Below are 27,901 nucleotides of genomic sequence, written 5' to 3'. Positions count from 1 at the left end.
CAAACCTGTAGAAATCTAAGAAGTGAATGAAATTTTATGCTTATTATCACCACAGCCTTTTCCACTACTAGTTTTCCGTGGACTTATGCATGCAATCGTACCCTAAGTAAATGGACAAGCGAGCGAGGTTTTTTGTTTGTTTTTTTTTGCTGTTATGAAGATTTGGGCCTGGAAAGGAGCCAGTGTGTTTCTTCCACAAACTTTTGTTGTCTGTGTCTTTTTCATTTTCCCCATAGGCTAGTTCTGTGTTGTTTTATGTACGTGTCCCTTGTTGTTTCTTCCATGTGGTTTCTTTGTCTTTCAGCCTCTTATCTCTTTGTTTCTTCCCTTGCTCTCCTTCTATTTTCTCTCCCATTCTCTCCCTCGACTTCCTGCTATCTCTCCCCCCCTCACTCACACCCTCACTCAATCTCTTTCTCTCTCTCTTCCCCCCCCTTCCCCTCGCACTCACTCTCATTCCCTATCTTCCCCCCCACACCTCCTCCACTCCCCTTTCTCTCTATCTTTCTCATTCTCGCAGCACTCCCAGCTGCTGATGATTGATCAAGGTTTTCAAGGTTTGCCCTTTCCTGTTATTTAGTAGGAAATGTTTATGCACGGTCCTCAGTCTTACAGTCACAACTGGCATGTGTCCACGCAGTGTTTGTCGCACTCGCCCTCACCTACACACACGCACGCACATCTCAGATCCACTTTTTATTTATTTATTTTTCATTTGTCACACACACACGAACACACACACGCACTCACACACACACACACACACATGTGTTTACTAGTAACAAAAAGAAAAAAAAAAGGTAAGGTAAGCACTGGAATAACAGAATACCTGTCTAATTATCAGGATCATCTTTAGTGAAGACTACTTAAGCACACAACCTGTACTCAGCCCGCAGGTACTCTGCCGCACTGTTTCTCAACACAGCCTGAAAGAAATCTGGAAGTTCAATAGTTAATGTCTTCCCTTGCTGTTTTTCCTTTTCCTCACTCTCTCCGTCTCTCTATCTCCTTTCCTCTCTCCATTCCCTTTGCTCTCACCCTCCCCTCCCCACCCCACCACCCACACCCTCCTCCACCTCCTCCTCTCCTCCTTCATTCTGTTCTGCACCCCCCCCCCCCAACACCCCCACCCACCCCTTCTCTTTTCTCTTGCTGATGGACTCTTCTTTTTTATTTTCACACTCCACCATCCCCCCTTTTTTTCTTCTCTCTTTTTCTCTCTCCTTTCCTCCAGCACACCCCCCCCCCCGCACTCTTTTCTTTCACTGCGTTTTCTTTCAACCCTCCCTCTATCTCTCTTCCCATCCCCACCCCCTCTCCACCACTCCCCCTCCCCTCTTTCTTTTTCTCTCTTTTATTCTTTCTCTTTCTTTTGCCACATCCTTTCTTATGCCCCTGCCTCCAACCCCCCACCACCCCCACCACCCCCAGTTCTCCTTTCCCTTCTTCCTCCTTTTTTTTGCTGCATTCTCTCCTTCCCTCCCCCACCCCAGCTCTCTTTCCTCTCTCCCTTTTTCTTTCTGTCTCTTTCACCCCCCCCCCCCCAACACCAACACCACCACCACCACTCCCTCCCTGTTCTTCCTCTCCCAGCTTCACTCCCCCTCCCTCTGCTTCTTTCTTCCTTATTCTTTCTCCCCCACGTCTGTCTCCCTCCCTCCCTCTCTCCTTAATGTTTTTTCTCTCCTTTTCTTTCTCCTTCTCTTTTCTTTTGTCACTCTTTTTTTTTGTTTCTGAATTTCTCAGACAGTATACTTCAGGCTGTCTCAATAGTTAATTAGTTTGAATCTAGAAACAACGGCAGCAAACTACACATTCTCTGGAAAGTTACAAATTTGAACATTTCTCAGACATTATCTGTCTGACTGTTTTGCCACTGACAGACACACCTCCACCCATAGTGTCTCTGAGTGGTTTGTGTGTTGCTGTGAAAGTGTGCACATGCCTCTATCTGTGCACGCTTACACACGCGCGCATCTATAAACATGTCTCTGTGTGTGTTTTTCCACGTATATCTGTGTGCATGCACAGAAAGGAACTGCTGATTAGATTTTATAATTGTTTGTGCGCTTGAGCACATACTCATAAAAAAAAAAAAAGAAAGAAGGAAATGCAAAGTATGAAGTGTGATCAAGAAACGATAGAGCCCGTGTCTCTGGGTGCCTTAAACAGAAATGTGTGTTGAAGGGTCATGCTGAATTGTACGTAGTGAGAAAGGGAGATAAGATGTGTGTGTGTGTTTGTAAGAGAAAAGAGGAGAGAAAGAGAAGTGAGATGGGAAGGAGAGGGTGGGAGGAAGAGAAAGAAATGGGGTGATGCTGTGTGTGTGTTGTGTGCATGTGTGTGTGTGTGTGTGTGTGGGGGGGGGGGGTGGAGGGCTGTTGGAAGTGAGGGGGGGCAGGCACAGTCAGTTCTGATAACAGCAACAGTAGGAGGAGGATGAGCCGTGGGACCGCCCCACTCTCCCACAGATATAAATAGGAGGTGGATTTTTTTACTCCACTCATTTCTCCTGAAGGATGAGATCCCTGAAACACCTTAAACATCACTCAAGGAACAATGTGGTGAGTTTGTAACCAAAAGATAGGGGAAGATTTTAGAGGGGAGAGGGGTGGCGGGGGGGAGGAGGAGGTGGCGATTACTTGTTTTGCAGTTTGTTAGTGAGCTGTTTGCACTCTTGTCTGTCTTTGTGTGTTTTGAGGGGAAGCAAGATTACTTTTCCCCCTCCACATTCACATGAGTGCTGCAGTAGGAACATCCTTCTTTTTAAAAAAAAAAATATCATAATAATAGTTGTGTTTCTATCTCTGTGCTGCACGCTTCTGCTTCTGCTCTGTTTGTCCTTAGGTGTCTTTCAGTTGCAACTTTAAATGTGAAAGTACGGACTCTTGCAATTATTACCCTACCTTCTCTGTCTACTTGTCATTTGTCTTTTTCTCTTTCATTTTGTCAGCCTTTCATTTTGCTGTGCTTTTTCTTCTCTCTACAGCTCCCCCCCCCCCCGCTCCTCCTCCTCCTTCCCCTCTTTCTCTCTCACTCACTCACTCTGTCTTTCTGTCTTTCTCCGGCTCCCCCCTCGCACACACCCCCTCCCTATCCTTTTCCTTTCTCTCTTCCCTCCTCTCACATGCTCACTCAATCTCTCGTTACCCTTCCCTCCCCTCCCTCCCCTCCCCTCTTTCTTTATCTTTCAGCCCCTCCATCTCATTTCTCTCTCTGTCTCCCTCCCTCCACTCCTCCCCCGCCCACAGCTCTTTCTCCTTCTCTTCAAACCTCCCTCCCTCTTTTCTCTCTCTCTTTCACACACACACACACACACACACACACACACACACACACACACACACACACACACACACACACGCGCGCGCGCTTTCAAATACACACCCAGTCTCTTTCCTTTTCTTTCTCACAAACACACAGTCTGTCTCTGTCTGACTACTTTAAAAGCAGTAATTATAAATGACGTGGTTATCAGGGCATCCAGGTCTACTCCCCTCTCCCAACACACACTCACTCACACATACACCTTTATTCCTGCTCTCTATCTCCTCTTCCTTTCTCCATCCACTCTTTTCTTTTCTCTCAGTATTGTGTCAGGAAAGGAAGCAGCTCTTATTTATATGGCAGTGTGAAGGCTAGAGTGCTGTCTGCAAAGAAACCAGGGGTCAGCTTCTCACTATACATTTTCCTACTCGTCGGAGCCATGCTGAGAAATAACCTGAAACTAGTGGCATGCAATACCCGCTTCTCTTTTACCACAGAGGGCCAATTCTGGTCATACCACAATTTCTTCCCCATAGTTTCACTGTTCTGCTTTTACAGGCGGCAGGATAAACATGCGCGTCTGGGTCTGAAACACATCCGAACCATACAATTAAGTTAGCGAATCTTATGCATTGGTCTGGAATACAGAATGAGCTCTAAGCTCAATCGAATGTCTGTTATGGATATGAGACTGCCTGCCGGCATATATCATCTTGTTAAAGAAGCCCAGTGTGGCAGGTATTATAAAGTTGGCTACGGCGGGATCTCTTGGTATAGAGTTGAGATACTTTTCACCTTTATGAATGGCAGAGATAGCTCCAGTGATGAGCTAACTTTGGTCAGCAAGGCTGTCCCAGGACCCCACAGGAAGTGCTGAGGACAGTCCACGGAAGTCAACATCCTGGCTGGACCTGCATCCCTTGTTGTGTTCTTTGTTATTCTAAAGCCTGTCAAGGAAGGAAGCCGGGTGCTAACACAGATCTGTCTTATCTCCTCAATCTAATGTTCTCTGAATTCAGAGCAAAGACACAAGGCGTAGTCCGAACGCAGCTTTCACGGAGTAGCACTGAATCCTTCTCTTAATACTCTCCCCTAATTCCCAGCTAAGGAAGACTCTATAGCTGCTGGGGTCAGTCTGACATGCTGAACCTTAAAGGCTAAATTGTATGGTTGCGTTACCTTTGACCTGATAGATTGCAAATGAGGAAGCGAGAATATGCGAGGAGAAATTGTGCAACAGGTTTTGAAACAACGGAATAATAGAAAGCACACAGAGACACAGATGCAGTTTTGCCTCTAGTTCATTTTGACTTATGGTGTATGTCTGTGTGTGTGTTTTCTTCCAGGAGGAGGAGAGTGGCCGCTTGGTGCGGACATACCCAAAGATGACTGAGGGCCAAGTAGATGTGGGCACACAGACGGAGCCTGTGGTCGTGCTATCTCTGGCTCAGGCTGCCGTTCTTGGCCTCATCTCCCAGAATGAAATATTTGGGGCGACTATTGCTCCTAATGGCTTTTACACAGGGGAACCCAGAGAATGCCCCCCTCCACCACCAGAGTCAGTGGAGTATGAGTATGCTGACCAGCTGATAGGGGCCAATGGGGACTACCTGGCTGAGCCTGCTGGGGAGCTAGAGCCGCAGCCCCACTGCAGTGAGAGAAGACGGCCCGGGCCCCGTGGGAGAACCAAAAGGCCCAGGATTGATGGGGAATTAGAGGGTCATCCGCACAATGTACCCAGTCCACAGCCTCAGGTTAAAGGTGAAAGACTTGACTCTGATACCCCTCCTTCGTGTATTCACATGAACAGCAGGGGTAGTCCTGGCAAGTCAGATGATCCAGTCATCCAGCAAGGTACTCTGAAAGAGGAGCAAGCCTGTGGAAACTGTCCTTCATGTGTGAGAGACACATCCAGGCCACAAACAGATGGACAGCCAGAGGCTGAACAAGATGAAAGCTCTGGTAGGGAAAGAGTGAGGAAGGAAGAAGAGTTAGTAGTAGAGGAAGAAGAAGAAGAGGAGGAGGCACTGAACCTTAAGACCACCGGAGAAACAAGCAGTCCTGTGCAGAATCGTTATTATGATTCCAGTGAGGTGGCCTATGAGTCTGCAGATATGGCAATGCCAACAGAGTATGAGGAGAACAACCAAGCCATGCTGTGGTCAGACCCAGAGGGTCTCGCAAGACGAATGCAGATTGACCGACTGGACATCAACGTGCAGATCGATGAGTCTTACTGCGTAGACGTAGGCGAGGGCTTGAAGCGCTGGAAGTGCCGCATGTGCGAGAAGTCATACACATCCAAATACAACCTGGTAACACATATCTTGGGCCACAATGGAATTAAGCCTCATGAATGTATACACTGCGGAAAGCTTTTCAAGCAGCCAAGTCACCTCCAGACTCACCTGCTCACGCACCAGGGAACTCGACCGCACAAGTGTACCGTCTGTGAGAAGGCCTTCACGCAGACGAGCCACCTGAAGAGGCACATGCTGCAACATTCAGACGTGAAACCCTACAGCTGTCGTTTCTGTGGCCGTGGCTTTGCCTACCCCAGTGAACTGAGGACCCACGAGAACAAACACGAGAACGGCCAGTGCCATGTCTGCACTCAGTGCGGCCTCGAGTTTCCAACCTATGCGCACCTGAAGCGTCACCTGACCAGCCATCAGGGACCCACGACGTACCAGTGCACAGAGTGCAACAAGTCCTTCGCCTACCGCAGCCAGCTGCAGAACCACTTGATGAAGCACCAGAACGTGCGGCCTTACGTTTGCCCCGAGTGCGGCATGGAGTTCGTCCAGATCCACCACCTCCGACAGCACGCTCTCACTCACAAGGTACTGGCAGCGCACGCCCTCCCACTTAAGGTACTGAAACCCAATGATGTGCCTTTGTCTACCAGTTGATGTGTTCAAAATACACTCAGGAGTATGCTAGCTTCATGCAGCAACACATCACTATTTAAAAGCAGAAAAATGTGATTATCAACATGAGCACAAAAGAGATTTATGGGTTAAAAGGGAAGTATTTTGGACTCTTTCAATAAGAGTCTGCAGTATGAATTCTCATGGAAAAAAACAGGGTATATGGCATCACATCCTTTTCTCCAAAACCAGTTGCTTTGTAAACATAGCCTTCAAAGACCTTGAGTTTTTGTATGCATCTCAACCCCCCACTAGCATGTGTTTTGTGTCATGTGTCATTCGCAAAGCTACTTCCCTTTGTGTCAGATGAATCACTCTAGTCTTTCTCTCCATTTCATTGTATAGTCTACTTTAGACTAAATTTTTTTTTAAAAAAGCCCTTCTATTCATAAAACACGCTTTGTTGAATATTAAAATAAAAGTCAAAAACATGGTAAAAAACTTTTAGTTTATTCTTCCCATTGCCAGGGTTTTTCATCTTTGTCACTCAACAAGTGGGGGTGGGGAGAAATATAATCTACACGAGTAGGATCAAAAAGCCAGAATACAAATGCTCGATTGCAGCAAACAGGCACACATGTGAGCGCCTTGTGATTTTTTTTTTCCTCTCTGTGACTCATTATTTATTTTCCACCCGACCATATATTTAAGCCAAATTAATTAAAAGGACGCAAACACTTTTTTTGTGTCCCCAGGGCATGAAAGAATTCAAGTGTGATGTCTGTGCCAGAGAATTCACCCTGTCTGCCAACCTGAAGAGACACATGTTGATCCACGCCAGCGTGAGGCCCTTCCAGTGCCATGTCTGCTTCAAGACCTTTGTCCAGAAGCAGACCCTGAAAACGCATATGATTGTCCACCTGCCGGTGAAGCCTTTCAAATGCAAGGTGGGGGAAGCAAGTGGCACCTTTCGCAAAATCACCTGGATCTCGCTGGGATGAAGCACGGAGCGATACTCACTGTTGTACTCGTGTCTTTCAGGTATGCGGGAAGTCGTTTAACAGAATGTACAACCTCCTCGGCCACATGCATCTCCACGCTGGCAGCAAGCCCTTCAAGTGCCCTTACTGCACCAGCAAGTTCAACCTGAAGGGCAACCTGAGTCGACACATGAAAGTCAAACACGGCATCATGGACACCACGATAGATGGACACGGTGAGTGGCTTGGTGACTTTAATTAAACTCTGAATTAAAACAGATGCTATTTGAATTTGTTGATGGGTGATGTGTGGCAAATTTCCCAGTGGGACTGTTTGGGGTGAGCTTCATGTCGCATTATTGTCACTCAGTCTGCCCCTAATGCACTTTGACTCAGCATGTACTATAATCTAGTATTCGAGCATTTTGATGTTTCTGTCACTCTCTCCTCGTGTGCTCAGTAAATATAGCAGTGCCTGGATTAGACATGCCTGTCTCTATCAGTAGAGACTGATACCGAGGAGGGGCAATCTACAGGCTGTCCTAAATGTGGCCATATGTCTTTAGGAAGAGCTCCGCGTGTGTGTGTATGTGGTGAAACTAGAATTATATTTGTATCCTCCTTTGTCCCTTCTTCAGAGCCCCCCCAAGAGACAGAAGGCCAGGAGGACTACGAAGAGGAGAGCTTTGAATTCAGTGAGCGAGAAAACCGGGCCAACAACACCAACACACCTGACATCTCTAAACTCTCTCAAATGGAGTATTACAGCACCTTCGGAAAGGGCGCCGGACGCTTCAACACTGCGTGAATTATTAAAAATGACCCAAATTTGAATATAGGTGTGACCTAATGAAAATAGGATTGCTTTTTGTTTTGTTTTGTTTTGTTTTTTTGCTGTTAAAGGCAAAGTGCTTGGGCTCCTCTTCAAGGACGTGAAGAAGCCTAGCAAAGCTGCACATCAGTATGCACTGGAATCTAAAAAAATATATACTTTTTTAATCTAATTACATATTTTTCATCTCTAAAACATTTAAAAATAATTACAGATAAATATATTTGAAGGAAATGGACAGCCTAAAATAGGAGCAAAGGATTTAAAAAATATATATATATCTACACACATTTGTATATGTTGTGAGTTGTTTAACAACAGTTAAACATCATCTGAGCCCAATTTGAAAAGCACAAGCTTAGCTACAGGCATAGGTGCATATGTTGATGTCTCACTGCACATCCTCATTCAGACAATCCCGGTCCCCCTCTCTGTGGTCAGCTCATGGGTTAAAGAAGGAAACAGGTGTTGCTGTTCATTTCACTTGCCAAAGCTAATAAAGTTGCAGAACTTAATGATTCACTTTGATTTAAACTGTGACAAACTGCAAAACAACTGAAAATGCCACTGGATTTGCAATCTGTGTTTTATTGTATATTATTGTACAGAATGTATCAGCCCTCTAGTACGCTGGCTGGTACTGCAATCAGTGCGTTGCACTGAGGACCACTGTGTCTACTTTTTACATTACTGCATTAACAAGCGTCACCCTGTATTGATCTCTAGTCTATGAATGTAACTGTTTATGTGGAATGTTTTAAGATGCTAATAAAAACGTGAAGAAAAACACTTTTTAAAAAAAAATGGTTGGATCCCTTTTACCAAAGAATTAGATCAAAATCTCAGAGCTACTGGTGCCATTGGATTCCTTTCCTTGCTGCTGTGTTGAGCTGGGACATTGAATTTCTAGGGGTCCAATCACAGACCTCCAGAAATTACATTCAGGTTTCCCTCCCACCCATCTGTAGATCTTTTCAAAAGATTACCACAGAGAACAGACTGTGGTGCAGCATCTCTTTCAGCAAAACCTCACCTTTTTCCTTGATCCAAGCCTTCACAGGACTGCAGCATTTTTCAAAAGCAAGCCCCACATTTGTATTGCAGTTGTGTGGTTTTTTTTGTTTTTTGTTTTTTAAATGGATGAATCTCAACAAGAATTGTCCTCCCAAAAAACTCGGACAGAAATATTAAGTGCCCTAGTGTGTCTGCACGAGCATGCCATCCATCATGCTGTACACTGGTCTCGAGTGATGAACGACAACCTCCCAACATGTGACAGGGCCACGGACCTTGTGCAAAATGATTTGGAAATGCTCAATATATTCAGTTTCTCCAGTGTTTAGCTTTTCAAACTTGTAAGGTATCCATTTGCAATGTTGATATAGTGCATTTAAAAGAAGAAGAAAGCTCATTTTTGAGTTTTTCAGCTGCTGTGTTCACTCCATCACTTTTTTGTGATGACACAAGTAAGACGCTCATCTTAAATGGCTTTCTGTATTAGACATTAGTGTGGAGATAATGTTGATAGAGTTGTATGTACAATGTTGTGTACCAGGCAATACTGTAAGATAATAAATTTATTTACCTTTAAAGTGGCAGAGCTCTCGTTTGTACAGACGCAAAACACAAACAGTGGTTTAAAAGATTTATTGGCAAATGTGTGTGACACAGGCTTCAGTCTTGCCCAAGGCATTACATAGTACTGAATACTTCACATTACAAAAATAAAACCCTGCAAGTAATGGGACAGACAGTAAGGGAGGCATGAGGTTCAAAGGACAATTCTCAACGATTTAAAAACCTAAGAGAACTACGTAATCCTATAGACAGTACTTTCTTCTCCTTCTGATTAAATTGCGAGTGGATTTATTGACCTTTAAGTTAAAAATGAGGTACAAAAACAGAAGAGTGACATTGCCATCTTCGTGCTTATCATATTCTTTCAAGTCCTTCACTTTCCAAGGGCCTTATCCAGATTTGTCTTGATGGCGTCGAGGAAGTCTGTAGTATTGACGTAATGCTCGTTCAGCTTGACACTGAAAAGACAGGACGCGGCACATCAGAAAAGTCAACAGAAAAACAAAAGCGTAAAAACATGCAAGCAACACAAACAAGATAATGCTGTTGGTTAGTTACACAGGGATTATTAAAATAATACATTTTACATATCATGATTAAACAGACTACAACTGAGTACTACAAGGTTGTGCCCGTTTCATTTTGCATGTAGCTTTTAGACAACAGCGTATTATATGAAGCATTCATTCAGCGGCAGATGAGAAAACCGCAATGCCTTCAAGCAAACAAATGAGTCAATGCAACAAACAGATAAGTATATACACTAAATGTGCACGAAAGCGTGGAGGAACTAGATGACAAGGCTACAGAAGTCTTGAGTAAACATTTTACAAGCTCGACATAAATCATTCTTAAGCAGATGCATTTGGAAAATCCTGCGTTACATGTGAAGTTTATTTTGTTCATTACAAATCAGAAACGTTCACTTAATTAAAACACACTTAATATTCCCTTGATTGACTTTAAAAGCCATCCTAGAAAAAAGAAATAAATCTTGCTTTTTGTCAACCTTGAAAGTGAAATTTAAATTGTGTTTTTCTTTTTAAATAAGTTGCTGAAAAATATATAGTAATGAAAACTGGCAGAGGCCTAAAACCTCGCAAATATTCCGGAAGATGAGGACAAGTTTATATAAAGTGCAGGTCAGAATCAGGGCAAAGATTAAATGCTGTCTTGGGTTTAACTTGAGGTTAAATCCACACGATTATCAATAATTAAAGATTAAAGCCATAGCGTCAAACCTTATTCATTTTCTGGCTGCCATCATAGGCTTAATGTCCCAAAACATAAAGATGCACCAAGGCCTGAATGGCAGCATCCTTCAAAATCAATGCAGCAACTGATGACTTTTTGTATGACTGATGAATCTGCAAATTCTCCTGTGAAAATTTGTGTGTTTTATAAAAATCTCATCCAGCAGTGAAAAATGGATGCCACTAGTTCTCAAAGCTCAAGATGATATCTTCAAATTATTTGATGCAATAATAAAAATAACAAGCAGCAAGTCCTTAGATGCTGAAGATGATACACGTTTGGCATTTTTGATTTAACAAAATTAAAAATGGCTACAGATTACTTTTGTTGATCAACTATTTGTTAGGGTAATCAAGACTTCCTTCAATCCTATTCCGTTGTTACATAATAAATGTAAAGGTTAAGCAGTAAACCCTTAATGTCACATGGTTAAAGTAAAACTAGTTGATTAGATTGGTTGAGTTTAAAATGATTTATCAATTAAATGTGTTCTGCAGTGAACGTGGTAATGTTCATATATATTACTTAATATTTCCAGTGTTCTGAAGCAAAGCAGAACTCCAGCAGCAAAAACTATCTAACAAAATGATTATTGAGTATATATACTGTGATTTCAGTAAGTCTGCAACTACACTGCAAACTAAGGTGTCAGCAGGGAAATAAACTTACTTGGACAGGCCGTGGATGCAACCTGCCAGGTCCTTGGTCATAGTACCACTCTCTACAGTCGCGACACACACCTGCTCCAGTGTCTGGGCGAACCTGCAGAAAAATGCAGACATTTATTAAAAAAGGTCACATTTCACATTAGCATGAGTAAGTTTCCTGAAATATTAAACCTCTCTTACTTTATGAGGTCAGGGTTGCCGTCAAGTTTCCCTCTGTGCTCCAGGCCTCGGGTCCAGGCAAAGATGCTGGCAATGGGGTTAGTGCTGGTTGGCCTACCCTGAAAGCAGAGATGGAGACACTGTGTGCATTAAAAACTACTAAACATATCAACTGCAGCATCAAATATTTAATAGATCTGAGCGTCTGCAGACACTTGTCATTACATTCTTCACCACAAGATGGCAATGTAGCTCTACAGATGACACTGCCTATGCAAGCAGAAACTTAAGATTACTAACACAGACCCCACAGGGTTGGTGGTTACTAACCTTCTGGTGCTCACGATAGTGCCTGGTCACAGTGCCGTGGGCTGCCTCAGCCTCAATAGTCTTGCCATCAGGACAGACAAGAACTGATGTCATGAGTCCCAGAGAGCCAAAGCCTAAAACAGGAAACGCACCATCTTCTTTTAGTGCAACTACCCAAAAACTGGCACGCGCCTCATATGCTTGCAGGTTTCAGTGTTTTATGACAGTGATGTTTTCCGAATATCTCACCCTGCGCAAGGATGTCGGACTGAACGTCTCCGTCATAGTTCTTGCAAGCCCACACAAAGGCTCCGGAAGACTTCAGCACCTGGGCGACCATATCGTCGATAAGCCTGTGCTCATACCAGATCTTCAGTTTGTCAAACTCTGGCTTGTAATTCCTGCAGAAGACAACACAATAAGAACATTAAAGTGATAAAATGGTTATAAATGTTGGACCAAATACTAATTAGATTAATACCAATTAATTTGAGCTTAAATTAAATGCATTTGTTGATTTAACAATAATTGTGCAAATGACACTGGACAAATGGGTCATTGATAAATGTGCACACATAAGCAGAAAGCTAGAAGACACTCACTTTTCAAAGATATCCTGGAAGATGTCTTTAAATCTGCCGTCGTAGGCTTTAAGAATGGTGTTCTTTGTGCTCATGTACAGGGGCCACTTCTTGCCAATAGCGTACTGGAAGCAGCTGTGTGCAAAGCCTGTAATAGACTGATGAAGGGAATAAAGAAACAAACAGTTCATGACTGCTGAAGGCTTTATCAGTTGAACAGGGGCTAACAACCTTCCCCTTATCAAGTTGAAAGTCATTTGCGATGACCTCTGATGTTGTAAAATCAAACAGACCCGTGCTGATGAAGGCAAACAAAACAGTAGCAAAGAGAGTTGAAACGACGATAGAGGACTGCAGAGACTGCGGTGTGCATTTTACAACTCAATAGCAGCTTATTTGAGAGTTCAGACAATATGAGGACAATAATACACACAACCCAGATGTTAAATAACTATGGCGTAGAATTAAGCAAATCTTTTAACACCATCTGGATGTTGCAATACCAAATTTTATACAAATTCTTCTATTTTTTAAGAAACCAATGAAAAAAAATATTTGAAGCCTACACCAAAGAGCAAGCAAAGTTTAAAAACCAGACCTGTACTCTCATTTGCTTACACGCCACCCTAAATAGACCCGTGTTCTAAGATATCATCCACAATAATGCTTGTATAAATTTTTACATCCAATAAAAACGTCATGTTGCGATATTATTGTATAACCAGTCAAGCCCAGACAGGTCTGACACGCGAGAGCCACGTGTTAGCCTCCAGTAGCAATTGTGCACCTAAAAGGAGCTACTTTAACAAAGTACAGTACTTTGTTGAAATAGTAGCATTGCTACCTTTAGGGGGAACACTCTCTTGCATATTTTACAAACGTGTTCCACTACTTGAGGGGAAAAAATCCCCAATATGATCAGTAAGGAGTAACTCGTTTCAACTCGATCAACTTATTGCAGTTGTTGTTTAACCGGTGCGTTAAGCAGGCATCTCACACTACTGCTTACATTTTTCAGGGAAAAACACTACTTCTGCTACTCGTGTGTTTATATTTGACTTGTTTCACTAACATGGTACTATAATGCTGCTTTTTTAAAGAGTCGCACTTCAAATTAGGTAGTGTGTCATCAATGACAATAGCTCATTGAAAATGCTGCTCATTTAAGCCTACAATGCTTAATTTCAAGAACCAATCAAATGTTGTTCTATATTTTTTCTCTGTAACATTAGAAAAATTACTATTGGACACTTTCTTAAAATCTAGTGACATTATTGAGGTTATATTGCCTCCAATTTGAAATACCATCAGCTGTTCTTTTCACTATATGAAAATGTCCATGTATTTACATTGTTTACCTTTTATATTATATTCTTAAAAATAATTAAAGGTTCTCATTTATATGTATATGTTTTATATGTTCCTTTTAGAACTTCTGGGCAAATGTTTAAGAATGTAAAAATATTAAAATGGTAAACATTTCAGTAATATAAAACACTTTACAGGCCAAACATATAATATTGCTTTATAACACCAAATGTAAACATTGTATTTTAAAGTTTATGGTATAGCAGTATTTCTAATATTTTGAACATTTGATGGTTCTACTCTTTCTTTGCATGTCCCCGTGGTTCTCACGTAGGTGTTAGAAGAAGTTTATGGTGTTTAAGCCCATTGTGGAGACCGATGCGCTGTATAATTTACAAAAATACAGTTTCCAGGTCCGTGGAAGAAGGTTCAAAACCACATTCATGTAACAGAGGCCTTTTTCTAGGAACAAGCTCTTTCCTTTGTCCTTCTTCAGTTTGGACCTTCCTAGTTCTGTCACAACTTCACTCGTCCTGCTGGTATTCACATTTCTGCCTGAACCCATGTGTAAGATTGCAATTGGTCGCCCAAAATATTCAAAAAAATGTTGCCATAAGCAGTACATTTTGCTAACTAAAAGAGCATAATATGACATTGTATTTTGCCACATAAATCTAATATTTTATAGCTCCAATTTAAATTTCCTGCTCAGTCAAACTCAGGGCACAACGTTTGGTAGCCCCTGGCCATCAACAGCAATGTTTCATTAACAGGCAGGAATTCATTAACACCAAGATCTTACTCACATGAAGAAGCTTTTCTCTTTTGTTACTAGCTATGGACACTTGATCTGTTAAAGTTGTTTGTTGTTGTTGTTGTTGTTGATGATGATTATTTAGCCACACTGGCATGAGTCGGCTGGGTCATTTTTCAAGATAAATGCGGGAACTGTTGTTTATTGTGAATTTTTTAAACACACAACAGGGTACTACTACTGTAAATATTAGCCAGTGGAAAACAGCCCTCAAACAAAACACACATGAATAGAAACAAATGTGGGCTCGTACCGACGGGCCGACTACAGTTTTGTTGTGATTTTCTAAGAATTTAAACAACAAAAACAACCAAAATCTGCATGTTTTCTTTAAGTAGAAGTATCTGCTAACCTCATCTGTGTTGTACATGCCCATTCCACAGCCACCTGCAGGGAAGTCAAAGACCTCCCATTCCTTGTTTGAACTGCCATCAGCAGGTGAGAAGATTATCTTGAATTTGCCGGGCTGGTCGACAACAAAGTCTGTTGCTCTGTACTGTAGAAGAAACACAGAAAGTTAGACAGAAAGATATTTAGTACTTCTGGCTCAAAATGTGGGAAAAACAAATAAACAAAATCAAGCCCCACCTGATCACCGAAGGCGTGTCTGCCAATGGTAATGGGCTGTGTCCAGCCAGGAACAAGCCGAGGAATGTTCTTGCAGATGATTGGCTCACGGAAGACTGTGCCGCCCAGGATGTTCCTGATGGTGCCGTTGGGACTCTTCCACATCTTCTTCAGGCTAAACTCTTTATATAAAAAACAAACAAAAATTATAGGCAAGTCAATCATTCACGCATGTGCAGTGTTGGTAAACACCTATTTAGCTTTGCAGTTTACAAGATCATAGCTGCATTCATATGGGGAAAACACCTGTTGCTACCTTTTTACAAAGGGTACTTGTGGAAAACATGCATTAATAAACAATTTAACTGAATTTGTAGCCATCCTGTAGGGGATGATTTTTCTTTTTAATTTTATTAATCATCTAAAAAGGCATACAGGTATACAGAGTGAAACAAGAGATGCTTGACATCTTAGTCTGTGAAGGCTTTTTTTTTTTCAAAGCAATCTGCCTCCTGTCAAAGGAAGGTTTTGTTAATCACTTAACGAGCCTTATTAAACAACGTGTGCCCATTCACACTGCTTTTAATCTATATCTACTAAGCCCAAAATTGCCACTTTAAAAAGTCGTCGATGCGGAATTGTATTGTCAATGCATTATACACTAATACCACGTAAATGTGTTTTTGTATACAGGAAGCTATGGGGGCAGTATCACCTATATCGTCTGCCAAGACTGCATTCACGGGGCGACCGTGGCTCAGGGGGTTGGGAATCGCATCTGTAACCGGAAGGTCGCCGGTTCGATCCCTGGGCTCTCTGTCCTGGTCGTTGTGTCCTTGGGCAAGACACTTTACCCTACTGGTGATAGCCAGAGGGGCCAATGGCACGATATGGCAGCCTGGCTTCTGTCAGTCTGCCCCAGGGCAGCTGTGGCTACAACTGTAGCTTGCCTCCACCAGTGTATGAATGTGAGAGTGAATGAATAGTGGTATTGTAAAGCGCTTTGGGTGCCTTGAAAAGCGCTATATAAATCCAATCCATTATTATTCAATACTAACGAAGGAGAATGTAGTGGAACGGCAAAAAACAGGGACAAAAGAAAATGAAAATGGAGATTTTTTTATTTTTTTTTTAACGTAAAAGCATTTCACAGAAAACAAACAAAGTGCAAAGTTTAGCTTTCCTTCCACGACAGCACAACTGCAGTGCACGAGCATTTAGAGCACCAGCAACCTAGAGCTGTTACATTAACACTGAATGGATCAGTTTTAGGGTGTTAAGTGCGTTGGGTTGATACCTTATTTTAATGTTTGTTCAGTAATGCTTGTGTTAGCTTACCTGTCGGAAACTCCTCAGGATGATGCTTGCTAAGCAAACACCGTTTCAGTTTTGTTAGCTAATGAGTGAAATGAGTAAACCATTAAATAGGAGTATCTACACCGTCTTCTAGTCCCCCCACCCGCGTTATATTAGGGTTTATTCCGAGTACTAAACCTCTTCAACTAATGTTAGATTTTTAATCCGTGGGTTGGAGCATATCAATAATTAATTATTTACTTAGTCATTTATTATTTAATTACTTAAACTTTTTGATTGTCATCGAACACGACACCATCTAAGAAACTATGATATAGAACCAAATTTGTGATTAGTAATTTTGCTTTGTTCGGTTTTACTAGTATTAAGGCATACAGATGAGTTTGTGCTGTAAAGACGCTCATGCGCCTCTCAAATGGCTGAAGTCATGACAGAGAGCATTTTTAGCATTGTTATGAACAGCTGATAACATATTCTCAAAGATAAGAGCAAGCTTCACTCCAGAGCATGTCCACTGCAATCATGAATTCATGAACTGAACCATCTGTAAACTTTTTTTTTTTTGACTGGAAAAAAAAATCTTTTTGATTTCATTTGAAGCTTTATTTGAACTTAGACCTCAGCCAACTTTGCTTTTCTACTATCACATTGTTTTTTGTTTAAAATACTACTAGCACAAATACTACTATTTAATAATATTACTTGATATTTTTTATTTTTTTCATTTTTATTTGACAGTCTTATTGAGTGATGTCAAAAACATATCTAATTACTAGGGGATTGAACCGTTCGATACAGTGCTTTTGGTTTGGTACGCATATGTATCGAACAATACAAAATTTTTAATTTACTTTATCAACTTTTCTTCTGAAGATGCTGTCTGTGTTGAGAGCTCAGTGGGTCTGCCTTCGACTACTCCGCCTAGGCTGCACTGTCGAGCGCAGATCCACTGAGCGCAGGGCAAGCTAGCGAGACAGAAGCTAAGCTCGTTGCAACACGGCAAATTGAACCTCCCCCACCCTCATTCAGATCTGGCCTTTGGAACTATTTTGGTCTTCATGTGAAGCATGACCCTGAAGGTAAGCGCGTCATGGACTAAAGTAAAACAGTATGTTGGATGTTGGACAAAAATAATCTTGGGTTGCAGCCCTACAGCGCTGTATTCAAAAATATGCAGAATTAATGTAGCAATCACTTTGAGAGAATGAAAATCTTAAGTCTAAAGTGCTCTGAAACTAGAAATTAATAATTGGCGATTAAAGATTTGGCAAAGACCTTCAACTCTGGCTTCGTCAGGTGTGATGGTGGCACACTTAACCGCTACGCTGTACTTCTTGGTAGCCAGGGCGGAGTCGATGGTGACCTGGTCATCAGTCTGGTCACGGTATGGCAGACCCAGGTCGAAGTACTTCAGCTCAACATCAACATTGGTCAGGATGAGCTAAACAATCAAAAATTAAAATTAATTAATTAAAAGGCACTACCCCCCCCCCCCAAAAAAAAGGCACCAACAATGCAAAACCAGGTACGGACAGAGTAATGTCTGAACAGAAATGCAGCCTTGCAAATGTGTCACAAAAGATCTTACCACCTGCTTGTAAACACTGATGCATAACAGATACTGTTATAACAATACTGCATTAGTGTACTGTACTGTAAAGTGATGCATTAGGTCAGGGGTCGGCAACCTGCGGCTCCGGAGACGCAGTATTTAGCTGAAGTGAGTTTTATTTATGTTAGTTCTTTTAAAAAAAAAAAAAAAAGAAACAAAAAAAAAAAACAACTTGTAGTTCTAAATTGGAAGATTGTGATGTTGAAATATAGAAATAAAATTATATTTTATTATTTTTTCATTGCTCAAAATAAGCGTCACACTCGCGGAAGCCAGTGTACCCGCCGAAACGCCGTGCATTTCAGGTAGGCCAAATATGGATCTTCAGATCCACATTATGTCAGCAGCTATTCTCCTTCGTGAACTATGTTTAAAAAAAAAAACACCGCTCACGCCTCACAGATGACAGCTTACAGTCCTGCGTAAAGATGAAAGTGACTTCGTACAGCCCCGATTTGCAGACGCTGTGCTCATATGGGATATGTGCAGAGGTTCAGGAGCAGAAGTCCCATTGTAAACATATCACGGCAGACCCGACGAGGTTACCATGAACATGCTTTTCAGCATCTCTTTATTGACCACTTTTCACACACGGTTGCTGTAGCTCACAGCCCGACATATACCAACAGCAGCAGAGATAGCGCAGATGTTAAGGTGTCGAGGCGTGATTGCGGGTGCCGCTCAGGTGCTTCCGCCTCCCCTGCAGCGCCGCTGCAGACCACGCCCCGCTACACACGTTAACCTGGTAAAATACATATTTAGGCAGAATTTTGCAAATATCTACTTTTCATTTTTTAGCAACATAGTGCTTTTTTTCAATTATTTTTTAAAAGTCAGGTCAAGGCTCCAAAAGCCCAAAAGCGATATAAGGGTGGCAGCTCAAAACAGTTTTTGTTTGCTACATGGATCCTTTTAGTTCAGGTTGGTGTCTTTCCTTTTGTTATATTTCTTTAAGAGTTCAAAATGTGTTAATTACATAAATAAAATGTAATTTTCTTTGTAGCACTTCATGGATTTCATAAGCAACACACCTTAGTTGTTCACACAAAGCATAAAGGTAAAAAACAATATATACAGTGTTATCTTCATTTAAGATGTCAAAAAGTATTTGCGGCTCCCAGTTTTTTCTTTTGCGTGGAAACCAGGTCCAAATGGCTCTTTGGGTGTTAAATGTTGCTGACCCCTGGCATTAGGTGTTCAAGACTTCAAAATTTTCAGACCACTAAAAGCATATAGAAGTTAGAGGTGGGAATCACGAGGTACTCCACAATTCGATATCGCAATACTTCACTCACAATATGATAGTAATGTTTAACATTTTGCAATATGCAAAATATTGTGGAATGTTAAAAAATCACAAAGTATTGCAACAACATATCAAAGTTAAACATTGTCAGTATCAGTTTTATCCAATAAGATTATATCAGTTATTTTTTTCCTGCAAAATGAGATCATCAAGCACACCAACACTGTCACTAAAACCTGCAAAATGCAAAATAAGAAAGAGTCAGTCTGCCATCAATCTATAACTGAATGGGGTCAAGTTTCTGATAATACAGCAGCTAATTGTAAATACACAGCTAATACTGTGAAAACTGCAATTAACTGTAAATAACTATTCACCAGTAAAATCACCAGGCAGCCACCAATTTATTTATTTTTTATAGAAGCAAGGAGTTTGCTCATGTGACTGAGCCATTGCACTGATTTAGAAGGTAGCTTTGTCAAGCAAAGCGTGCCCAGTGTTGGATGGGTTTTCAGTTGAGCCAATTTAATGCAAGTTTGGTCAGCTAACATTGTGTCAGGGTGGTGCTGCATGAGATGAGCCCGCTTGTTTTGTAGTCTTGCCAGAGTATTTTAATTTAGTCAATACAATATAAATCTTATCAGGTATGAAATATCAATTTGGTGCCCCTGTAGCAATACAATATTGTCTCAAAAAAAAGCAATATCACGCTGTATCAATTTCCCAAGCCTAATTGAAATTATTATGTTCCAGGGTGTGTTTGTTTTCTCTAGATAGTGAAAACTGCTGTATAAACATAGCCCTGTTTGCTATATTAATAAAATGATCAGAATGAAATCAGCAAACTATCAGGCAGCCTTAAGAACATATTTAACGTGGAAATCATCCAGGTTACTTAACAGAAAAGATTCTTAGAATCTTAGAAAGAACCCATTAAAATTTAAAAAAAAAAAGATAGGCTTGGGAGCCAGTAAGTGGAAGCATCATCATATAACGGGCTCCTATCACAAAGTTTTACAGCCTCCTCCAGAGTAAATAGACGCAGACACCTGGCATATTGACAACCGACATAAACACCAGACTGCCAGGCTCCACTCCCTATAGTTAAAGTGTAGACAGACTTGTTTGTCCTACCATAGCTAGGATTATGCATTTGAATTGAAGAAGACAGAATTCAGATTTCTAGTGGCGATATTTTACACACTGAACCAACAACAGTTTTCTGTCATAGGATCGGATCCGGAGGGCAAAACACTGTTACAACACACCAGCCAATCGTGGACATGCCAGAGAACTAAAGCACAATCCTATAAAATTTCCATCAATTTCTAGCCATGGGTATTTAGAGCACCTTCCAAGAAAAAGAAATATATGCGGACAAACTGCAAGTTGTGGGAAACTGTAATCCATATTCAACACTCACTGCAGTGAGTCTTCTCACACTGCGCCTAGGATGACAGTGTACAGAGATGCATACAGTTAAATTCACTTTAAACCTGGACGGGTCGTTTGTGCTGCTGTGTTGGAGGTTAATGATATTGTCAGAGCAAAGGTGAGGGCAAATAAGCCAATGTTTGCTGACAAACATCAATCTGTGACATTCTGGTTAGCTAAGATAAACAATATTTAATGGCATTAATATATATCTCATAACTTGAATCAAATGGCAGGTAAACCTGTCCTGTAGCTAACATCAACTACAATTAACAACCTGGGGTGCTGTTGATGAAGGTGGGTTTGGTGTGGCTGACTGCATGCATGTATGGCATGGTGAGACAAGGTTTGCTTGCAAGCATTGCCATTCACATGAGCAACTACCCATCAGTTTGGCTACACAAATGCAGTAAAACTGAGTCGCATTAACCCTGGTTTTGCAATCCAGACAGATATTTCTGCAAGTATGTGACATCTTTTAGAAACTATGAATAGAATTGGCTTTGATTGGACCAAACAGCCAATTAACTGTCATATTCAGCACCCCATCAAAATCTTAAAAGACAACTTGACAAGCAAGCGAGCGTTGTGTAAACAGCCAGAAATGTTCTGCCCCGAAGATATTTTTTCACCAGCATTTTAAAGATCCCCTAGCCTGTATCACAAAGACCTGAGTTTTAATTTGCATGACTTTAGGGAATAATTAAATGTACCATTTTCCCTTTGAGAGTACCTAAAAAACCGATAAAATGTACTTTGGGATCACTGATTGTTAACAAGACAAAACTGCTCATCAGCTGTCAAAAACATTCAATGATTGAACCTCATGCTATTCTGCGTTTTCTTCCTGAGCCAACAACATCTGCTCTCTCTGGAGAAAATCAGCCACTGAATTACCAAAGCCCCTCCCCAACACACATACATAATCCTCTGCATAACACTTCCCACACAGCCACCTGCCAGCCTGCCAGTCAGGCTGCATGGGCTCAGTTTTCCCCCTTCAACCTTGGATGCCACTTTATCACCTTCTCTTTAATGAACTCCCAGATGATCCTGGTCATCTCGTCTCCGTCCATCTCCACCACTGGGTTCGCCACTTTGATGCGTTTGTCGGCATCTGTCAAAAATAAAACGTGAAGTACAAAAAACATGAGACTGCTGTGTGCCAATCATAGAATAAATGCATTAATCAAGGGGAAAAAAGAAAAGGAAATGAATTATGCTCAAGAGGATGAAAACCCGTCTGGTCAGACCAACATTTAAAAATTTAATGTTTAATCCTAAATGTGTTTAAAAGCTACGAAAAGCTGAAATAAATTTGGACCCAAGGCTATTTCTATTTTGCATCCACAAGAGCAGACTCCTCGCATCAACCACAGCTCAAATTTCCATCCAAAACATGCATGAAGAGAGTCCCTGGATCTGGAAGCATGACATCTCTCATTTGTGCTTATTTAGATTTGGTATGTTATGTTGAAGGTTATTTCTAAAAATCCATGGCTCCAGATTTATACTGACTCTAAATGCAACTCCCTTCTAAACTGGGCCAAGTGAACCACAAAAAGGAACTTTTTTTTTTTTAAGTTAAAAATGTAACTGGCAATTTCTGGCAAGAAAACTTATAGAAAATCTTTGCATGTAACAGAGTGTGAATCTAAACTGTTTATTTTAAACTAGAGCATATGGTTCGGTGTATCTTTTGGATCGATGAGATTTTTTAGTTTAATGTTTAGTTTGCTATACAGATAATATATAAAGATTATATAGGAAGTCATCCAGGAGCCTGGTTCTGCTGGAGGTTTCTTCCTGTTAAAAGGGAGGTTTCCCTTCCCACTGTTGTCAAGTGCTTGCTCAAAGGGCGTCATTTGATTCTTGGAGTTTTCTCGCATTATTGTAGCATCATTACCTTATGATATAAAGCGCCTTAGGGTGACTACTGTGATTTGGGGCTATGTAAATAAAACAAAATTACTGAAAAATTTGGACATTTTATTTTCTATGAGCTAATCACTACAGCTCCATTCAATACTTCTTGACACATCCTTGTTTGTAGTTAGCATGAATAGCCAACTGACCACACGGTAAATAGCCATTTTAGAGAAACACCACTTCAATAAAAGACCAAATATTATTGATTAGAGCAAGTTTTGGTTTACTCTAAAGCCATTCTTTATTTTGAGAAATGCATATGTTCTTACAGGTAAAAATAATAATTTATTTGTAGGTTTTCTTAAAACCATCAAACCTCATTAGAAAACAAAGTGCTTTATTTTTACACTGACTTTTTAAGACTGTCTCTTTACTTCTTTTCTGTCCACTAGGACTGATATGGATTAGTATGTTTAATCATATCTCCTCTCAGCCTACTCAGTGTGCGAGTGCTGCCAGCAGGAACATTTCAGTGAATAGGAAAGTACAGGGGGGAGGTGCAGAGGATCAAGTGACTCAAATTTCCCAAGCCAAGCTTATGCTCCCCCACTGCCCTAAAAGTAATTCAAGTAAACACAAGGTGTCCTATGGAAACAGGGTACAGCCAACATTTTTAAGAGTGGAAGATATTATATCCATTTAAAACTCAAGCATTAGTCTGAGACTGAAGACATCTGATGTAGCTGGGATTTTGAAGCCATGGTAGCACCTGTCAAAACAGCCTCTGCTCTTATCCTCCGCACCCTGCTGACTACAGAAACATGGCGACCGTGCACTGAAAATGACCTCTAAGGAAGAACAGTTGTGGCTTTGTGTTATGTTACAACTATGTTTATAGGATAGCATATTACACAGACAGAAACGAATGCAATGTCTGTAAAAGAATGGTGAAAAAGTGATTATGTTCTGCTAACTTGCTGTTGTTTTGGCTCTGACACACAACTGTATCACACAATCCTTAACCTATTGGAAATTGAAGAAGGAAATATGTTCAGTTTTGGCACATAACAAAGGAAACTAGGATGATGACTTGTCAGCAGTTTTATTTTAAAACAAATCCATCAATATGACTTCGGTTACTTCCCAACAATAAGCTGGCAGCGATGTTAAAACGAACAGAAAAGCTTTTTATGGATTTCCAAGTTCTGTTTGAAAATTGCATGCCGGAAATTACTTTTACGGCAATTTGAGCTGAAACAGTCTGCTGGCAAAATAAACAAGCTATTGCAATAAATCACTTAAGTGATTCTTTCAGAAAAATGGGGAAATCTATAGGCTGTATATGAGAAAGAGCTGCTTTCTTTCCAAGAGACAGAGGGCACAGTCAAGTAATCTGATGTCTTAATGGTTGGTTAGGAAATTGCAAATAATTTAACCATTTTCTCACATTTCATAAGCAAATCAAGATTTGATTTTTTTTAAAAATCAATTCCATAACAGACTTTGCCCTCCTCCATCTGCTTTTGGAAGAGTACAGACTCTTCCAGCATTGTTTCGTTAACACATTAACTACTGTCAGGCATAATTTCTGACTTGTTCAACCTGAAACTGCAATATCAAGACTTTACTCTCACAATGCGGAGGGAGGGGAGCCCAGGAGAGAGCTGAGCAGGTTATGTAACTTATGAGCGTATCAACAAACTGGAGGCTGAAGGGCGAGCTGAAGCACAGTCATGTGGGCCTGCATGCCACATCACTCGCGCATGCATCGGGGACAGATCTGCAGGATTTGTTCGACCACTTGTAGCTAAAGTCAAAGGCAGGTGTTTGGAGAAATATGCAACCAAGATAATCATTTGAAAACGTGCACAATGACTTGGCTCTTCTGTCGACTCAAAATAAGCACATAAGGCTTTTTTAATGCTAAAAATGCACTTGAGAAGGCTCAGAGTTTTTTTTTAATTATTTCTCTTTCTTGAAGGACAAAGAAATCAGTTGGAGAAGAATTTGTTTACAGGTGATAAAAGAAATCTTTAAACTGTGACTTTGAACCAGAAGACGTTCAATAGTGGAAAGGAGGGAAACAATAAGACTAATGACCTCACCTAGCCTGCAGTGTGGGACTGGAGTATTTAGAGCTTTTAAATACCCTTCATTTTTAGCACAGTGTACTAATTTTAAATTGAACTGTGAGGTGCCTTGTGGAAATTACGGTCAAGCAGTCAAGGACAATCCAAAATGATGTGTGTCTTAAGGAGATCAACAGAATAAGCATTGATTAGGTGTCCCGCCTGGTTAACTTTCAACACAGTAGGACAAGCCTTAGCCCACATCAAGTTTTAATCCAATACTTGGAAAAGGCATTTACGAGGCTCGGGTAATGAACTTTTCATTCACTATCACGATAGTAGACAGTGGTCAATGCAAAAGCTTTGAAGCTTACAAATAAAGCAGCATTACACGGGATTGTGAAATTCAAATCAAGTTTAACGACATGTTGGGTCAGCTTTATAAGAGCTGTTAAAATTTTAAAAAGTGCATACCAGCAAAGAGGTGCTACTAAACCACAATGCAATTTGTGGCTGGAACAAAAGAAACCAATCAACACTGTCAATCTTCCACTTTTAGTGTGTCACGCAGGTTTTACACCTCGGAAAAACGAAACACGATTCTATCATACTGTGGAAGTGTTATCAAATCATGCGATCACTTTATAAGAATCCTCGTGATAAAGAGCGTTTGGAGGCGTTGCTGTAATAAACAGTCCTGGGGTATGATCCCTAACCACCATCAAAGAGGTACATGCCGGTGATTCAATCGGATCTGAGCCACAGCGTCCTTCAGCTGACCCACTATTTTATGAACGGTAGCTGGTCATGCTAGTGCGTTTTTGTTCTTTTATCTTATATATCTTATAATTTCAGCCGCATTTAATCTGGGATTACTGCAGAGCGCACGTCATAAAACAGGATTCCTCTCCGAATCGCAAAAACACAAATCCATTCAGCCTGGTCTCCCTTTTTATTTATTTTTAGAGTCTTGTTTGTTAACATTTAGAGGGAACATAAAAGTAACAAGCCGCACAGTGTTTTACAGTCTAAATAGCAGGGTGAGATGTGGTCTTTATGAGCAGCAGCCTGGATGCAACCCAGATGAGAAGCGTAATGTAGGACAGAGAGCGCCATACGGCAGCAGCGGCGGCAGCCATTGCTCTCCATAGCGGAGACTCGTATGCGGTAACTGACCTTGGGAAAAGTTTCACCCAAGTAAATCACGCACTGACGATCTCACGGCTGACGGGCAGCTCATCCTTTTGGACAACAGAATTTAACCGGGTTCCTCTCGTGGTTATTTTATTATCCACCTCAGAGATTAGCAGCTTTGGAAAAAAATAAATAAATCCGCAAACACGGCTAAAAACGGAAGATTCGTTTAATTCATCAACTGCCAGCTTTTGCACTGCACCGCCACTTTTATTATGAATCTTATATTCTAGGTCAGAGTAGAAGGTATGTAAGCCTGCCAGGGTTTATCCGTTTTAATTCATTTGAGTCCGCATATCTTTACATTGTCCTCCACGGTTCCTCAAAGTTTGAATGGAGGAAGACAAAGACGGGTCGTCTCGCTGAGGCTGCACGCATCTTTTTTTCGACGTTTACATTTTTTATCATTAAACAGCCTCCGTTAACTCAAACATGTTAACGGCCATTTAACGGTCGTGGGCATTTAAAGTATCGGTGCCCTGCGCTCAGGAAACCATTAAAGGTATTAACCGCATCCTACTTGGCTAGCGGCACAGTCAGCTAGCACGGCTACGTTAGCTCCGTAAAAATAGCCGGCTAACCTGATATCGGCTTTTTCTATGTACGCTGACGTTGCATTAGCTCACCTAAATGCAACCAGAGCTACATGTTTTGTTTTGTTTTTTTTAAGAGGCCACGTTAACACCAGGTCAGGTCAAGCTGCAGTTAACGGTCAACATAATGATGCTCGGGATGAACCGGCTATCTCTCCACTTACAGTTTCTTTGTTGCAAAGTCTGACAATTTGCAGCCGGCGCAAGCACCGCCGGGTTTCTGGAAAAAGCAGCTCCAGCAGATCTCGAAAGGGAGCTGAGGACTTTCAAGTATCCAGCCATGTCTTCCCGCGACCGAAAACACTTTGCGGTGAACGCTCGACGAAACAGAGCTAAAGAGGGGGGCAAACGCTCCGCGGCTCGCTGCAATATAGTCACCAGCAGCAGCACCGCCCTTCTCCCCTCCCCGGCGGGAGACGCTGAGTGCTACGTCAGAGTCACACATACCCAGAGGAGGGACCGCAACAAAACGGCGGTTAAACACCACAGAGGCTCGTTATAGAGACCGGATAACCCCGACTGAATCAAGGTGAACTACGGGGTAATCCACACAAAGGTCACAGCCTGCAAGCAAGATAAATATTGAGTATATGCGGGCTTTCTTTTCTGTACAAACCATAATAACCCAAACAAAGTCATCAGGCTCATTTACTCAAAGCTTAATGCGGAGTTTAAAAGTTTTTTATAGTTGTTACAAAATAGTTCCAATCTAATGGTCATTGTAGAAATATTACCTGTTTGTTTTCTAAGTATATTAAATTAATTTCTGAAGCTCTACGCATTTACAGTCACCCAATATTCATTAAGATCTAGCTAATGTAGGCCTGTAATTTGTTATGTAGAATACATGCTGGATCATATCTTCATATTAGAGGAAACCCACTGAAATAATCAGCAACAATGTAATGTCCTAATAACTAAATCAGAATAAATCTGCTTGGTTTTAAGGCAAAAGTACTACGTCATTAACACAAATCGCAATGACTGAGATATATAATGCTCTAAACAAACTCAATCATAACAGATTTATCTTTGATATTTTTTATTTGACAATTTTCATGACAAATCATTGGTAATTTAGCAGTCACGACATAAGGTAAAAACACAGTCATTATGAAAATTTATTAAGGTCCTGATTTGTCTCCAGGATGGGTACGGGAAAGATACATTCCACAATGTCTCAGCAGAGGGCCCTCTAATTTTAGCAGGGGAAGGTTACCATACTCGGAGATAGGTCTGCAGAGGAGTCACATGACGGGCTTAGTAGTGAGCCAGTAAAAGAGACAGCCAGGTCACCTCTAAAGTGCTCTTCAGATTATAGCAGGCCTCCGCTGGTTGAAAAAACCTCTAAAGCCTTAACAATAATGTATTTACCCAAGC

At 41.2% G+C, this 27,901-nt stretch overlaps 2 protein-coding genes across 3 annotated transcripts; one reads left to right on the top strand and one right to left on the bottom strand.

Moving 5' to 3' along the window:
• Positions 1-2,434: 2,434 nt before the first annotated feature.
• On the top strand, positions 2,435-9,541 carry znf710a (zinc finger protein 710a). 2 transcript variants are annotated; one of them, XM_026175968.2, is made up of 5 exons: positions 2,435-2,564; positions 4,614-6,110; positions 6,893-7,084; positions 7,179-7,353; positions 7,756-9,541. In XM_026175968.2, exons 1-5 carry the CDS (start codon positions 2,520-2,522, stop codon positions 7,923-7,925), a joined length of 2,079 nt encoding a protein of 692 aa, XP_026031753.1. In that variant the 5' UTR covers positions 2,435-2,519; the 3' UTR covers positions 7,926-9,541. The 2 variants fall into 2 exon arrangements, with proteins under 2 accessions (XP_026031753.1, XP_026031752.1); XM_026175967.2 differs by having other exon boundaries at positions 4,614-6,140; positions 7,756-8,459.
• Positions 9,542-9,581: 40 nt separating this feature from the next.
• idh2 (isocitrate dehydrogenase (NADP(+)) 2) lies at positions 9,582-26,974 on the bottom strand. Its single transcript, XM_026175970.2, has 11 exons — positions 26,686-26,974; positions 21,822-21,913; positions 17,780-17,945; positions 15,209-15,369; positions 14,973-15,116; positions 12,520-12,656; positions 12,167-12,318; positions 11,939-12,051; positions 11,630-11,727; positions 11,451-11,543; positions 9,582-9,985 (listed from the first exon to the last, which is right to left on the bottom strand). The coding sequence occupies exons 1-11, from the start codon at positions 26,801-26,803 to the stop codon at positions 9,901-9,903; spliced, it is 1,359 nt and encodes a 452-aa protein (XP_026031755.1). The 5' UTR covers positions 26,804-26,974; the 3' UTR covers positions 9,582-9,900.
• Between the last annotated feature and the right edge of the window lie 927 nt (positions 26,975-27,901).

The sequence above is a fragment of the Astatotilapia calliptera genome, chromosome 7, assembly GCF_964374335.1.
Source record: "Astatotilapia calliptera chromosome 7, fAstCal68.1, whole genome shotgun sequence".
Taxonomy (NCBI): Eukaryota; Metazoa; Chordata; class Actinopteri; order Cichliformes; family Cichlidae; genus Astatotilapia; species Astatotilapia calliptera.
Note: the sequence above shows the minus strand (reverse complement) of the source record. Positions and strands in the feature narration are given on the sequence as shown.

Excerpts from the sequence above, each read along its gene's own strand:
- znf710a (XM_026175967.2), top strand. The coding sequence starts at position 2,520 with ATGAGATCCCTGAAACACCTTAAACATCACTCAAGGAACAATGTG. Across the intron at positions 6,141-6,892 it reads CGCACGCCCTCCCACTTAAG|GGCATGAAAGAATTCAAGTG; the intron begins GTACTGAAACCC and ends TTGTGTCCCCAG. Across the intron at positions 7,085-7,178 it reads TGAAGCCTTTCAAATGCAAG|GTATGCGGGAAGTCGTTTAA; the intron begins GTGGGGGAAGCA and ends CGTGTCTTTCAG.
- idh2 (XM_026175970.2), bottom strand. The coding sequence starts at position 26,803 with ATGGCTGGATACTTGAAAGTCCTCAGCTCCCTTTCGAGATCTGCTGGA. Across the intron at positions 15,370-17,779 it reads TGACGAAGCCAGAGTTGAAG|AGTTTAGCCTGAAGAAGATG; the intron begins GTCTTTGCCAAA and ends TTTTATATAAAG. Across the intron at positions 12,319-12,519 it reads TTCCAGGATATCTTTGAAAA|GAATTACAAGCCAGAGTTTG; the intron begins GTGAGTGTCTTC and ends TGTCTTCTGCAG.